Source organism: Melanotaenia boesemani, chromosome 22, assembly GCF_017639745.1.
Source record: "Melanotaenia boesemani isolate fMelBoe1 chromosome 22, fMelBoe1.pri, whole genome shotgun sequence".
NCBI lineage: Eukaryota > Metazoa > Chordata > Actinopteri > Atheriniformes > Melanotaeniidae > Melanotaenia > Melanotaenia boesemani.
In genome coordinates this window covers 5253861-5268811 of record NC_055703.1, presented here as the reverse complement: position 1 = coordinate 5268811, position 14951 = coordinate 5253861, and the positions used below count along the sequence as shown (strand labels likewise).

Genomic DNA, 14951 nt, shown 5'->3' with positions numbered 1-14951 from the left:
CGTGGGACTGAAACCTGCTACAGTCTTGCTGCAAGCACTTTCCTGGATATCAGGTTTAAAAACCTAGTATTCCATGACAAAGACAATGTTGAAAACATGAAAAAAGGGACTCCTCACTGAAATGCAAGAAACTTATCACCTAACCTCTGAGTCGTCTTCTGCAGGTCCACAGGCAGCTGCCTCATCACCTGGGCCAAGCTCTGCCTCACCAGGGAGTCCTGCACCTACTTCCAGCTCTGCCCAAGTGAAAAAAGGGATATGGGCTGATTTTGACTCTCAAGTTTTGGCAGCCCAACAGCACCGCACAACAGGTACTGATGCACTTATTGAAATGCATCGCTACATGGAGGAAAAGCCAGTTCCAAGGGACCAGGACCCATTACTTTGGTGGAAAAGCCACGAGCAAGCCTTCCCGTCCTTAAAGAGCATCTTTCAGGTTGAATTTTCCACAATATGACATTTTGAAAAAGTCCGAGAGACACTGTGGCATAAATAAAAGCTTCTTAAAATTTCATTTTTTGTAATTGCACTTAATTCAGCTCGTCTGCGATCCAGTGCTTTAAAAAACATAACTTTTCCTGTCACGTGATACGTGACGTCATGTAAGGTAAACGAGCCCATACGCTCAGTTTATCGTAGGCATCGGCTGTGTTTTTTACTCCAGACTTCTAATAGTAAAACTAAAGATTTCTGGAACATCACCATGGTGAATACTTGTGTTTGTGCATCCTGCACAAATTCAAGTCTCTCTGGACATCGTGTCCACAGTTTCCCTAACAAGAAGAGCCCCACCTTTCGCTCCTGGGTCAGGTTTGTCCAGGCTAGGCGCCAAGACTTCACTTTCAAGTCCGTTCATCCCAAAAACTCCGTCATTTGCAGCGCACACTTTGTGGAAACGGACTATATGCCTAGTGACCTAACTGCGTTTAAGATGGGGTACAAGACCATGAGGTCAGTGCGTTTAAGGTCTGATGCAGTTCCCACTGTTCATGCTACGGCTAGCATGCTAGCAGCAGCAGGTGCCCCATCACGTCTGCCTTCACCGGGGAAGCCGCGGGCCGCCCATCGGAAACGGGAGACGAGCAGAGTAAGTTTTTCTCTCTGTTTTTTAACCTGTTTATAACCTTTTCTTATAAAACGGAATTGTCCCCTTTTTACTACTTATTATTGAGGACAGTTTCAACATATTTAATCCCGTTTGCAAAGGTGGATTCACTGTGCGTCCAGTAAAGAAGGAGCCATCATATGGTAAATAATTGAAGGCATCGCGCACATTTTCTTCAAATAATGGCCATCTATTTTCCCGCAGAATTATATAATCCATAAGATTCTGGACCATCTAATATGTGCCTGTGTATTTCAGAGTGTATTTTCTATCTCTATTCTCTCTTTGTAATTCCTGTATGACTGTGTAAATTAATTGAGCTTTATTTACTTCTAGCAACAAGTTTAAATAAGATGTTTTGCTTCTAATAATTATAACTTATTAAATAAATCCAGGAAGATGATCATAACAGAAAGATGACATTGAGATGGAAGCAAAATATTTTATTTATTATTACAATTTACAGAATAGGAAGACATGTCTTGTATGTGTTACAGGTCAGGCCATCTGAAACCTTGGTAGACACCATGTTCATCAGGGAAAGCTAACCGGATTGCTGAGACAACACATGCTGGAAGAGGTTTCCTCACATGTCGTCCAAGCACTCCATGTGCCCAGCGTACCATCTGCCTGTAGGCAGTATACCTGAACTGTTCATTTTGGGTCAGATCAAGTGGACCATGTTCCTGCTTGAAAGCGCTGTAGGCCACCTGAAGCACCCAGGGGTTCAAACAGCATGCAGAGAACCCAGGATGCTGTCCCACACAAGTAATGCCTTCGGGTTGTGGATGGAGGTCTTCGACGAGGCTCCAAATTGCAGGAATCTCCCTGCAGCATATGCTCTCCTCCGCACTGCTCATGGGCTGACAGTGTCCACATAAACACCTGTAATTAGATAACATGCTGTTAAAGAATTTCTGTTGTTAAATGTAGATACAGTGTTGTAAATATATGTTCAACCATGTAAAGATTTTTATTTTTTTTACTTTTACATACAGGCTTTAAAAATTAAATGTTTATATTTCATCCGTAGTCATAGCTGCTTATAACATGCTGAAACATTTCATGTAATACATAAAGCTGAGATCCCCTTTTTTCTGTTGTCACTGGCCTTGCTGAATATAGGGGGAAGAGGGATTACCAATTGTGGGTGAGAGTTGTGGGCTCTGTTGTTTGGGGGATAAAGTGTTAAGACTGCAGTGCACATGGCATCATATGTGGAATGACCATTATTCAGAAGGGTTTACAATCCAGTTTTAAAAATAGTTTTTCTGTTTTAACAATATCTTTAAACCTCAGAATCAGGCTTTATTTATCATTGGGAAAAAAGTGCAAAATTATACACATCCTGAAAAAGCTGAGACCAAGTGTTGGATTAGAAAAAAAGGTAAGTTTAGCGAAAAAAACAAAACAAAAAAAAAACAAGCGATGGATCTGCTCAGCCAGTGCGCAGATCCATCCTTCGTCATGGAACCAGCATCCTGGCGCAACAAATTTTCTTCCAGTTTTTTTTTTTTTTTTTTTTAAGCGTATTTAAATACCGCATTGAAATAGTCTGCTTCTAAGTTTAGAGAGTGCTGGTAAAACTAAGACATTACAGCACGTACATTCTATGAGGTATTTATGAGTTTAGAACAGCGTGGGCTTTTTTTGCGCACTACACGCACATCCAGTCTGACCAACTTCAGAAAAAAGATTATAACTCTGGTATTCCTTGATCAATCAACACAATTCAGAAAGTTGTTTATAGTCTAAAATGACTGTTTTGCGCTGTCAATTAGGCTACCCGACGTGGATTAGATGATGGAGCCTTAGCGAGGCTACTTTGGGCACTAGCCTACGTATCATCAGATGATTTGATTAGAACAGCGCTTTTCTGTCTACAACTGTGTGAACGGGGTAGCCGCATTATCTGCCACAGAACTATTTTATTTAACCAATGTTTTGTCACGAATCGCTAGTGACATAGTAGCAGCTTGAAGTTGTTTTTTTTTGTGGCGAAACGTGATTTTTAAAACAAACCTGTCAGGGCGGGGCAGGACAGGGATGTCTTCCTATCGGCTGCAGTAAGTAAAAGGCTTTAAAATCTATTTGCTATTGCAAACACTGTATTTTTTCACTGGTCTGCAGCATAACCAGGTATTACTTGCCCAATTCAGAAGGCTAATGTGGAAGAAAATTTACGAAACATTTGTATCACTTACCATGCTGTTTGATTAATCCTCCAGATGTTTTCAGCTGCCCATGACTGAATCTGCTGGCTGTTTCCCGTCAACGATCTCCTTTGCTGGTTGTCAGTGACTCTGTTTGTAGCTTCAGGTTCAAAACTGTATGGATCCGGTCCTTCACTTCTAAAAATAAAATTATCTTCTTCTTCCTCCATAATCTCACGCCCATTCCGTTCCGTTGTGTTAGCCATAACTGTTGTGTTAGCAATAACGTACATAACAGAGTCCCTTACGTGACGTCACTTCCGGCAAAACAGATTTTTACAGTCATTTGAGTAGTTTTTAATAGTCCATAACCGATTTCTTTATTTTCTTATTCACGGACTTCAACAAAAACTAAATAGATATTAACTATAAAATATGCATAATCCAAACCATTAATCATGCTCTTAACCTGCCAGTTGCTCTTTAAGCAAACTTGCAGCCAAGTACCTCGGAATCACTGCTTCATCTGTACCCTCAGAGAGGATATTTTCCAAGGCAGGAGAGTTAGTGAGCCAGAGAAGAAACCGACTGAAGGGGGATCATGTCAACATTCTGTTGTTTCTAAACAAAAACATATAAATGTAAAATAAATGTCAATCTAGAATGTGAACTTTGTTGTGGTTCGAGTTCAAATTATGTCAGGCTCTAACCTGAAGACCATTCAGTCTGGTCCAAAAAGAATTATATCTAAGTCAGAGGAGCTGTTCTTATTTTCTCTATTTTGAGAGATTTTTTTTCTAAATGTGCACAGATTTTCAGTTGACCGCATGCTCTGATTAAAGAAAAAACAAAGTTTGATATCTGGCAGCTTGTTTAGTTCTTATTCTGAGGTATAAAATACATTTTTATAATCACAAGTTTTCATTGTAAAACTCATTTTTTTCAAGTTGGACAGCTAAAATTATCGGTATCGGTATTGGTATCGGGATACTAGCCTTAGTATCACCTGGTATCAGATCGAAAGGAAAAATATTGGTATCGCACATCCCTACTGTTCACTGTGGGGACACTAGATTTAAGAGAAAGCACGAAGTCAGCACAGCAGAGCAGTTTTAACAGCATCACTTTTAATTGTTTAATTTTTAGTCTTTATTTAGCCATGTAGCAAACATGAAAAACAGATAAATAAATGATAACGTAAAACAGATTAAAATAATTTACTGTGTGATTGATGTGACACAATTGTAGTTCCAAAGGTCTCTACTAGGGGGATATTGGCAATCGATTGTGAGCAAAGTTTCAACCATATGGTGATGAAATATGTCTCACAAACTGTTTACATGAAATATGATAGGCATAACCCCTTGATTTCTGTTGCTGCAGATTTGCCACAAACAACTTTTGACTTTTATTTTATTTGTTTTTATCTAAATATGAATTGATTTACTTAATATTTAACAGTACTGTTGTGGAAATTTCATATTATTCCCTTTACTATATTGTGTCTACTGATCCCTCTCAGGGTAAACAGCTTGTTTAAGTTCTTGGTAATTAAGTTTAATACTGAGTAGCCTGTTGCTATCGTAAAAGTGGATGCATTCTTTAGAACAGTTCGCTCTGACCTGTGTGACTTATCTGATACCAGCCAGACGCCTCAGGATGACCCAGCAGGGCATCCTGCCTTAATATCACTGGGGTTGTTTATGTGCTCAATAAGTGTCTAATCCTGTGTGAGGAACAGACAGTCTCTTTGTTTTTATCTTACGAGACATATGATGTGCTGTGACGTGATCATTCTGCTTAAAAGATGCTGCCTGTGTGTTTCTTATCAGATTCTGTTCAGATCTCTGTGCTGTCAGACCTCTGAGCAGTCTCTCAGGAATTGCAATTCTATTCTTTCTATTCTTCCTATTCTTTCTATTCTTTGTATTTTAATTCTGTGTTCGAATAAACTTGTAATCATTCTTCACTTCAGAACCAGACTCCTCATTCCTTGACAGAGTAACTTTTTTGCCTCAACAGTACTTAAAAGGGTTAAATCAAACTATAAAAACTCAAATAATATTTTTCATGGTTAAAAGAGCTAAGCACAACTGTCCATGTCACACATCATGTGTGATTTCTCATTATTTATTTATTTAAATTCAGGTTTCTGAAAGCAAAATCCAAACGATTAACAGTCCAAGGTATTCCTAACAATCTACAGCTAAAAAAATCTAGCCAGGGCTCCAGACTAACTTTTAGCATTGGTTGTACTGGTGCACCTAAATTTTTAATTTGGATGCACCAGCAACAAATTTAGTATCACCCCAATTTTTACAGTGTTACAACTCATTTTAACTTACATTTTAATTGTCTTTTGATAATTATATATATATACATATATATATATATATACATTGTTGGTTATTTAAATTATTGCGAACAATAATGAGATTTAGAAAAATTTTTGGTCTTTATTTGAAGTGAAATAAAACATTTAATAAAATAAATACAGTTCTAGCTTCACTGAACTAAATAAAACTAAATATTTCAAACTTGAACCTAAATTCTGTGAAAGGAAGCTCCTCTTTGGCTTCATTACACACCTTGTTTTTGTCTACTCAAACAGCTAGAAACACCCAGAGATTATTTATTTATTTATTTTTATTATTATTTTTTTTGCCTGTAATACTACTACTATACAGTGTTTCCCCTACCTACCATTATATTAGAGGAGAGGTGCCCCCCCCAAAAAGGTCATGATAATATTTTTATCTTATTATTTTTTTCTAAACAGCACCAATAGACATGATTTCAGGTTTCCTTTCCTCTAGAACAGATTTATACGGTTTAAAGTAAACAGTCTGATGTTATTAATGTGATTTACATGGCGGCGTGTCGTAGCTGCTCTCTGTGTTCCACCCTGATGCCACATGCAAGCGCACACACACAACAGGTAAGCACACTTCCGTCAGCAGACAGAGGGCGCGTCACAAAACACGGCAACTAGCTGAAAATCAGACAAAAATTTCAGAGTTTTTAAAAACTCTTCCAGAGGGGTTATGATGGAAGCACTCGCGATCTAGTGAGGAACAGCTAGTTTTTCTCCTGCTCCGATGAACGTCATGTCCATCACTGGAACGCGCACACAGCTGAACAAGCGAAATCTACCGTCGTATTACTGAGTCGTATTACAAATTGATCTAATATTATTTGTAGGTTTAATTAACGTAAACACTGTTTATATTCTATATTCTAGAGCTGCATAGCGTTGGATTTCTTCATTTTTTATAATCTGTTGGCCACTGCTGATCTTCCAGGGGTAACTTGAGCTGGGTCAGTGTATTTGAGAACATGCAGCGGTTCAGCTCTCATCCAGCTTTTCTGCTTCTTGTTGCTCAGGCTCAGTGAAAACCTCTTAAATTGGTGAGTATACCACATATGAACAAATTCCAACATAATCCATGTTTTACAATCAATACAACTTCCGCGATTCTTGTCTGTTTTGTTCTTTTTTGTACAAGATGTCTAATATTCGCTGCTGGTCATTTCAAACCAACTACAATCTGTGGATCAGAGACAATCAGAGGTGATGACCAGTGTTGGGAGTAACGGTATTACTTTTTTGGGTAACAAAGCAAAGTAGTGCGTTACACCTAAAATATTATTTATTTTGTTATACTATAACGAAATTACTCTACTGCACTACAGTAACGTGTTTTTCTGCGTTACTCGAGCAGTGTTTGCCTATGTGTGAAGTTCTGATCTGTTTCACTTGGTACACGCATATTGCTGCCTGTGTGTGTGCTTGCCTGGGCACGTTGCCATAGAGATCGATTTGCGTGACGTAGCTGATTGTGCGACAACTAAAGAGAAAGGCTGTGTCTGGATGTGCACCCTACTCCCTACAGTGCCCTATATAGGGGTCAAGCCATTTTGTAGGGGTGTCCGAATGTCCAAAAAAAAAAAGGTAGGGCACTCAAAATTACCCACAATGCATCTTGAAAAGTAGTGAGCATCGATGGTCACTAAACAGGTCAATACATACCACAACACATTGCTGGCAGAAGCTTAACATGGCGCAAGGAGGCGAAAACATTTTTTTATTGAATGGATATACAATAAACAATAAAATACAACATAAGGAATAAAAATAAAAATATTTACACACAACTTTAGATTGGATTTGGAATGACATCTTGACGTGTGTTGTGGTTGCCGTGGTGACGGCTGGTAGTCTGGCTGGTTTGTGACGAGGATAAAATAGGCAGCTTTGTGTCTGATTGCCAAAAGAATGAGTCACTATGTAGTGTGCTATATATTGCAGCCCTATGTAGTGAACAAGGAGTTGGGGAGTAGGGTGGACATTCAGACATAGCCAAATTAAAATGAAGCTGGAGAGTCGGAGATACGGGCTTTTGGTCAGTGGCGATATTCACATTATTTTCAGTTTAATCCAGTTTCAGTCCAAACTTGTGGTGAAAGATTCTGCTCACTGGTCAGTGGAAGGAAGCTAAGCTTTTTTCAACATTTCCTGGAGCGCAACAGCCGGTAAGACAGAAATGAACAAGCTAGTTGCAGGTTCATTGTAGGAGACATGCTCCCCCTGTCGACTATTGAATCGCCCAGGTTTAGAAAAATACTAGATAAAATGATTATGAGACAAGTGTGTCCATTTCCTCCTACAGACAGGGATGCTGTCCTTATGGTTTTAAAGCCATTTTGTTTACAATATACAGTAAACACTATGCAGACTGGCGGTGATGATTCGGCTATGATGTTCCTCCATGTCCACAGGGAGAATTAAGAAATGGTAAAGTAATAAGTAGTGGCGTTACTTTTCAAATGCAGTAATGAGTAAAGTAATTTCATTACAATTTACAGAAGTAATCCTAAACAAGTCTGGTTAAATCCTTGCACATCAAAATCATCCATTGGCTCGGGAAATTTTGCTGCTTCCATCGGGCGCAGGTACACAGACACAAATACTCATTTGTCCCTGCAGCCACTGCCCTGTTGAAGTAGTAGTTGAACATTTTTTTTTTTTATCAATTTATTATTTTTATCATAGTCCTTTAAAATATTTATTGTTGTTTGTGTGTTCGTGATTAATGGTTTTTATTGCTGGCTGTACAACAAATTGCCCTCACGGAATAATAAAGATGCCTTGAACTTGACCTAATGAGTAACTAGTAACTAATTACTTTTTTAGAGTAACCACACCAACACTGGTGATGACCCACTTAGTGGCTTTATTTTACTTTTTGTTTTCATTAGTGTTATTCTTCTCTGAGCTCGGCTAGAGAGGGAATGAACACAGAATACGCAGACAGACATTCAGAGAGATAATTCATCTCCTCATCATAATTGATTTTTGATGATTTTCCAGACACTGCCTCAGCATTTCGACTTTTGTTAGATAAATAATGTAATCAGTAATGTTGCTGATGTTATTCTGTGACTGTATATACCTACCACCCCCCCCCCCCAAAAAAAAAATTAACAATTGCCAAATGGTGGACCGTTTGCCTCCTTGTAATTTACACATATACAATATGACAATATATACAATTGGTAATTTTAAATAAAAAAAAAACACACTGATTTAATGCACCACTTAAATGTTAAAAACAGTAGAAAAAGGTCACCTCAGACTGATCCAGCAGGTTCTGGACCAATTGTAGGATGGAGTCTTGGACATCATTTTTGTAATTGGCTGTGTAGGATCCTTTCTGTCGGAAGATTGGACCATTTCTCCCCATCAGTCTACATGTATAATTCCCTGAAATGAAAGGTAATCAATGTTATTTAACAGATATAGAAGAATAAATAAAGAATAAGTTGTGACAGGAGGAGAGCATTGGATCTGCTTATTAAAATAATGTCAGTTTTCCCTCCATGAAGATGGAAGATTTAATTTTGAATGCAAGTTAAACTCTATTTACAGACATTCATACAAGTTAAAACAAATAGGCCATATAGTAACAAGATTAAAGGTGTAAAGGTGTGTAAATGTCAAGGATGGAAGTCATTACTGAATGTCTGTGATCTTTTTGTCCTCAGGCAGGATGAGGACCTGTCATGCCATCACAATCAGTATAGCCACATGGGCTTCAGAGTACTTTAGAAAAGTAATTTGTAGTATAATGCTGCAACCAGAAATGGATCCTGAAACCTTGTAACTTGAATTTGTGTTAAAAAACTGGCACACTTATCTAAAGCAGGGAACACACATAAGGGTTTTCTAAATCTGAAGACAGTTTTTATATGTTAGAGACCCCACACATGAAGAAAAAAAGTCAGGCGTTGAACTTTTTTGATGTACTGTGTGTGGTGTGTACCGACAGTATTAACACAGAACACCACACACATAACGACTCTGTCCCACAGCCGATGTAGAAACTAATCCTCCGAGCCAGAAATCTCACACATTTAAATGAGATCTAACAAAAACGAAGAAGCAGAAACCAGAAAACACAACATCCAGCATGGAAGAGGGCATGCAAGATGAGAGAATGATGGTAGGGATGAGCGGATCAATACTCTGGAGTCTATACTTCAATCAGCCAGCCAAAAACTAAAGTTCAGTACAATTTTGAGTATGGAGATTCCACTCTGCTGATACAAAACATGACATTTGTTTTTACCTCTGAGAGTTTTTGGCAATAAAACTGTGTGTGGAGCCCTGCAACAGTGTATTTCTTCTGTGTCACATGACTATGTTAGCCTATCAGATGTCCTAATGATGCTGTTGCTTCAGGTGATGATGAGGTTTTGATATTTTCCAGATTAATACAGATTTTTGCACATTATATGATATTATCATTTTAAATCTCAGGTTAAGTTGCTTTGGAGAAACGTGTCTCTTAAATGTTTATTAAATAAAAGGATTTATCACAAAATTAATTTTTTTTTTAATTTAGTGTTTAAAATGTTTACTTTGTCATTGTTAAATAATAAATTATATAAAACATTTCTTTACATACTTATGTTTATTTGTACTTGCAATAAAGACATTATTGCATAGTGTACAATCGTAATTTTCCTTGAAGGTTCAAGGAATACTGATATTGATAACGGTATCGGTAAAAAAGTACCATGTACTAATGATATCATATTGACAGGAAAAACGTTGGTGATCCTTAAATCAAGGTGGTCTTAGAAGTATTGGGACAGAAAAAAAATTACTTAAAGAAAAAAAAGACTGGAAAAAAGTCTGAAATCAGCATTTGTTATTATATCTATATTATAAAAAGGTCTTTAGCATTTTTAGCCATGTATTCAGAGCCTTTGTGGAAGATCCAAATAGCCACTTGTGGCTTCAGAGCCACAGGTTGTAAACCCCTGGTTTAGTCAAATACACCTTGTTTTAAGCAAGCAAACCAGGATGCAAAATCAAGTGTGTTGTGGCAACAAAGTGCTGACAACTGGCGTTAAGATCATTATTTATTTATGCTGGTGTCTAAATGATATCACTGTGCGACTAAGGGTACATTCACACCAGGAAAGTCCGCTAGACTTGAGGACTTGGTTCAGTTCAGGGGTGGAACTATCTTCTGGACCGAGACTACGTTCATGCTGCACAACACCAACAAATCAGACTTTGTAACTTACGTGTTTCACTCTCTGCCAGAGGCGGAGCTGCATAAAGAATTAATGAAGAAGAGGAGACAAATAACAAAGAAGAAATCTCGTTCATCGATCGGTTAATGCAGGACGATGGTTTCAACCACATAACAGCTAAACATGAAGCTGCATCAGATCCTAGTGATCTTGGGTTGATCAGACTTCCACCAGAACATCTCCCGAATTCTTTTACGTCTGACAGCATGCCATTTCTCCCATCCAGGACCGCTTATCGTCCCACAAATGCTTAAAGGTCCCATATTATGCAAAATTCACTTTTTAATGGTTTTGGAACAGTCATACTGGTCCCCCCGCATGTGTAGGAGACCCGTAAGTGTGAAACTCTTTCAGGCGCTCTCTCTCCCCCCTGCTCCACCTCTAGGGAAGTAAGCGCTGAAATGAGCTTGTTTGAAAGCGTGTACGTTATGACGTCATAAGGGACAATAACCACTCCCCACAGAGCGATGGACCCGTCTACCGGCTCTCAAAGCCCGCCCTCTAAAAATCACCTAGCGCCCAGTGTTTTTCCCTCTTCGGCAACCCTCGTTAGCGGACATGGCTAAGCGACAGAAGCACTGTTCTGTTTGTGGCTGCATAAATGAACACGAAAACGTTTTTTTACTTCCATCCACTGAACCCACGAGGACTGAGTGGATTAATTTTATTTTTGGAGGAAATGTACCCGGAAAACTTCCAAAGGTTTTGCATGTCTGTGGCCAGCATTTCAAAGAGGACTGTTTCCACAACATGGGGGCATGGAAAGCAGGCTTCGCCAACCGTTTGAAGCTGAAGCCAGGTTCAATACCAACTGTCCGTGACACAGCTGGAGAGGTAAGAGCTGGCAGTTATTTTATCGTTTCGGCCTTATTAGTCTGATAGCTTGAAAATATATTAACCTGTCAATCACCTCATGACGGGCGATGCGATGGGCGGAGCCAACAGCTGAGCTGCTCCACCAGGGTTCCGCCCACCATAAACGGCACATTTCTGAAGCTGCTAAAACGAGGGAGGTGAAGAGAAGCCGCTGCACTCAAACTGAGGGTCGATTTGTCCATACCATGGCGGAAATATTTCATTTAGATATTAATGAATGGTCTCAGATTGGGAATAAAGTGTATAATATGGGACCTTTAAGTTTTGGATGTTTACCCATATTGCTGTGCACAGAACATGCAGTTGTTTTACAGTCTGCTTCTAGTATTTGGTTCACTACATGCAAACCAAGACCTTTGTTTTTAGGCAAGATGCAGAGAATGTGCATAATTTTTCATTTAGACTTAAAAATAAAACCATTATTTCAATAAGATTTTTAGGTTTGCATTTTAAGATAAATAATTCATCAGTCCCATCAAGATTCTGCATTTGAACCAATCAGAACACAAAGAAGTATTTGAATTTACATGCAAGGTGAGGCATTGGAGGTGTTTCTTACCATTATCTTTTTCAGAAAGTTTTGACACAACTAATTGCGATGCTCCATCCGAAGTTTTGGTAAAGCTGTGTTGTGCGTCTGGATTAATGGCTGTGCCATTAACAGTCCACACTGCACTCCAGTTGCTCTCAATCATGATGTCCAGTGGTGGGGGGCCGCATTTCACATTCACAATATACCCAATAAATATTGTTTGTGGCTGAAACACCAAAGTTGTGTCACCTTCACAGGATTACACAAAGGTCAGAAAGTTATGTTTCAGTCATCTCTACACATAATTAAATATCTCTAAATGTAAGAATACAAATATGATAATTTAAATCAAGCAAAAATTGAAAGGGCTGACTTACTATCAATCACCATTGGGTACTTAAGTGCCAGCTTACTAAATACCCCATTTTTTACTTGGGTCATGTCTGGGTCACTAAGAGAAGGAGCACTGATAGTATACACAGCGATGGTGCTTCCACTCCTGCAATACAAATTTAGACTTCGTGAAATCTTACCACCAGGAGCAATAGACATGGTAGTGCTGTCTCCTATCATCTGTATGCTGATGATATTCAACTATACTGCTCATTCCAATGCTGTGAGGTCCAACAGCTGTCCTTATTAAACTACCTGAAGAGCCACAATCATTTTTCAGGGGGGATGGATCAGTTACCTACATCTAATGCCGCTGGAAATACTAGATACAAATGAAAAGTTTAAATGACCTAAAAAAGAAGATTAAAAGGATAAAATCCCCAAAACAGACTTAATTGGGAGAGAATAATCAAGAAATTAAAACTTGACTCACTTGAAGGGAAGTGTGCTTACTGAACAACTGGAGATGCTGTTCTTACATGTTGTTTCAATCTGTTTGAGACATTAAGATTAAATGAATATTATGGTATATTAAGCGCATCAGTATTATGATTAAACTGCATTTATTATGCATCAATACTTACAGCATCACGCACATCTTTGTAAACTTCATTAGTTGGGTTGTTGTATGAATCTTGGTAATTCATGTCCATGGTAAATTGTGCACTTCGAGAGATGACTGTTGCCGTTGTTGTTGCTGTGGTTGTTTTGGTTGTGGCTGCTTTAGCTGCTGGAGTTGTAGTTGTTGTTAGTGTAGTTGTTGTAGTTGTTGTGATTAGTGTAGTTGTTGTAGCAGTACTTATAATTTCTGGTGTTGTTGTGCTTGCTATGGTTGTTGAGTCTGGTCTTATTGTTGTTGTTGGAGTTGGACATGGAGGTACACCTGAGGAGAAAAAAAAAAAGAACAGAGACTATTATTTTTATCCAATTTTATGTGATTATACTGTTTGTTGAAAAATTAATTTATGTGAATTGCCACAGCTACATGGGAGTGTTCACTTCTGATTGGTTGTTTATAATAATTTATAATAGTTTATAATCATCAGTTTAATCTGAAGAAAAAAAAAGTTAACATTTAAACTAAAGTTATTACATGTGGTGAAGTTTACGTCTATAATTGTAAAATATGATTAGGGGGAACTGGACACTTTTCAAAATTTTTCTGAAAATTTCACAGAAGTTTGATGGTATACAAAGCTTCAGTAAATAAATAAACAATTGATTTGTTTGTCAGATTGATTAGAAAATGTGAAATACTTAATACCTTACAACATTCACTTAATCAACTAACAATAAAAAATAATAAAATTTTAAATGTTCTTATATTTTCATCAGTTATTTGAGGGGAACAATTAGAAAAAGAGCTTCTTATAGTGCAAGCAAGTAAACAGAGCACCGGATGTCAGCTGATTTTGGTTTATTGTATCGCATGTGGACAGCTCAGTAATGAACGGACGCTGCATCATTCTGGCATCAATGCAGCTCCAGTAGAGGACCCTGCATTCAGTGCGGCCATGTCCAACAGACCATCTTCTAGTTGCAGCTAGAAATGAAGACTGCCTCGGTATCTGGTCAAGGATGTGTAAACTTGGTCCTGTTATAGTAAGAGGAGCTGATTATTTCTCCCCCATCAGAGTCTTCCTCATTTATTTGTTGGAGCACAGCCAAAACTTACTGGGTTTTCTGTGGCGTTAGTTTGTGTTTCTGTCTGTTGGCAACATAACTCAAAAAGTTATAGACAGAATTCGATTACATTTGCAAACATGAGAAATAGAACAAGGTGGTGATTACATTCTGGGACTGATCCGGATCAACGTCTGGATCCAGGAATTTATTAAAGGATTTTTTTTATGTTGGGTAGATAGAGATAATTTTGCCATTACAGTTTCTAACTTATCAGGTAGTGATCAGAATCATTGGCAAATAAAAAATAAGATGACATCATGGTAGATGTTATAATCTGACTTTGTTTGACAAGGATCATAATGATATTCTGGATCTGGTGACCAGAAGGTTCAAAATTTAGGGGGTACTTTGTGGACTGTTGGGCCTTTTAGGGTTTTTCTCAGGCAAGCGACCCTCTGGCTTGGCAGAGGTCTGAACTCTATGAGAGCCTCTAGTTAAAACTCTCTCATGTCTGTGCAAAACAACATTCACGGGAAAACCTTTAACAGCGAGGTTACAGGTTGGCATGTGCTGTATGTCCATCACGTTATGTGCCTTGACAGATTAAGTGTCAGTTGTAGGAGCCATGAGGTTAACACATTTTCAGACCAATGAAAAAGCT

At 38.3% G+C, this 14951-nt stretch overlaps 2 protein-coding genes across 3 annotated transcripts in view; both read right to left on the bottom strand.

Annotated features, from left to right (window-relative positions):
- The window catches only part of LOC121634036 (adhesion G protein-coupled receptor F5-like), a 253610-nt gene that overhangs the window by 170099 nt on the left and 68560 nt on the right, over positions 1-14951 (bottom strand). The window lies entirely within an intron of this gene.
- The window catches only part of LOC121634037 (adhesion G protein-coupled receptor F4-like), a 33080-nt gene that overhangs the window by 5470 nt on the left and 12659 nt on the right, over positions 1-14951 (bottom strand). For both annotated transcript variants that reach the window (XM_041976435.1, XM_041976436.1), the window contains 5 exons: positions 13249-13547; positions 13098-13156; positions 12649-12770; positions 12299-12520; positions 8889-9022 (listed from right to left, as the gene is read on the bottom strand). In XM_041976435.1, coding sequence (XP_041832369.1) covers positions 8889-9022; positions 12299-12520; positions 12649-12770; positions 13098-13156; positions 13249-13547 — 836 coding nt within the window. The remainder of the gene's footprint in view (positions 1-8888; positions 9023-12298; positions 12521-12648; positions 12771-13097; positions 13157-13248; positions 13548-14951) is intronic.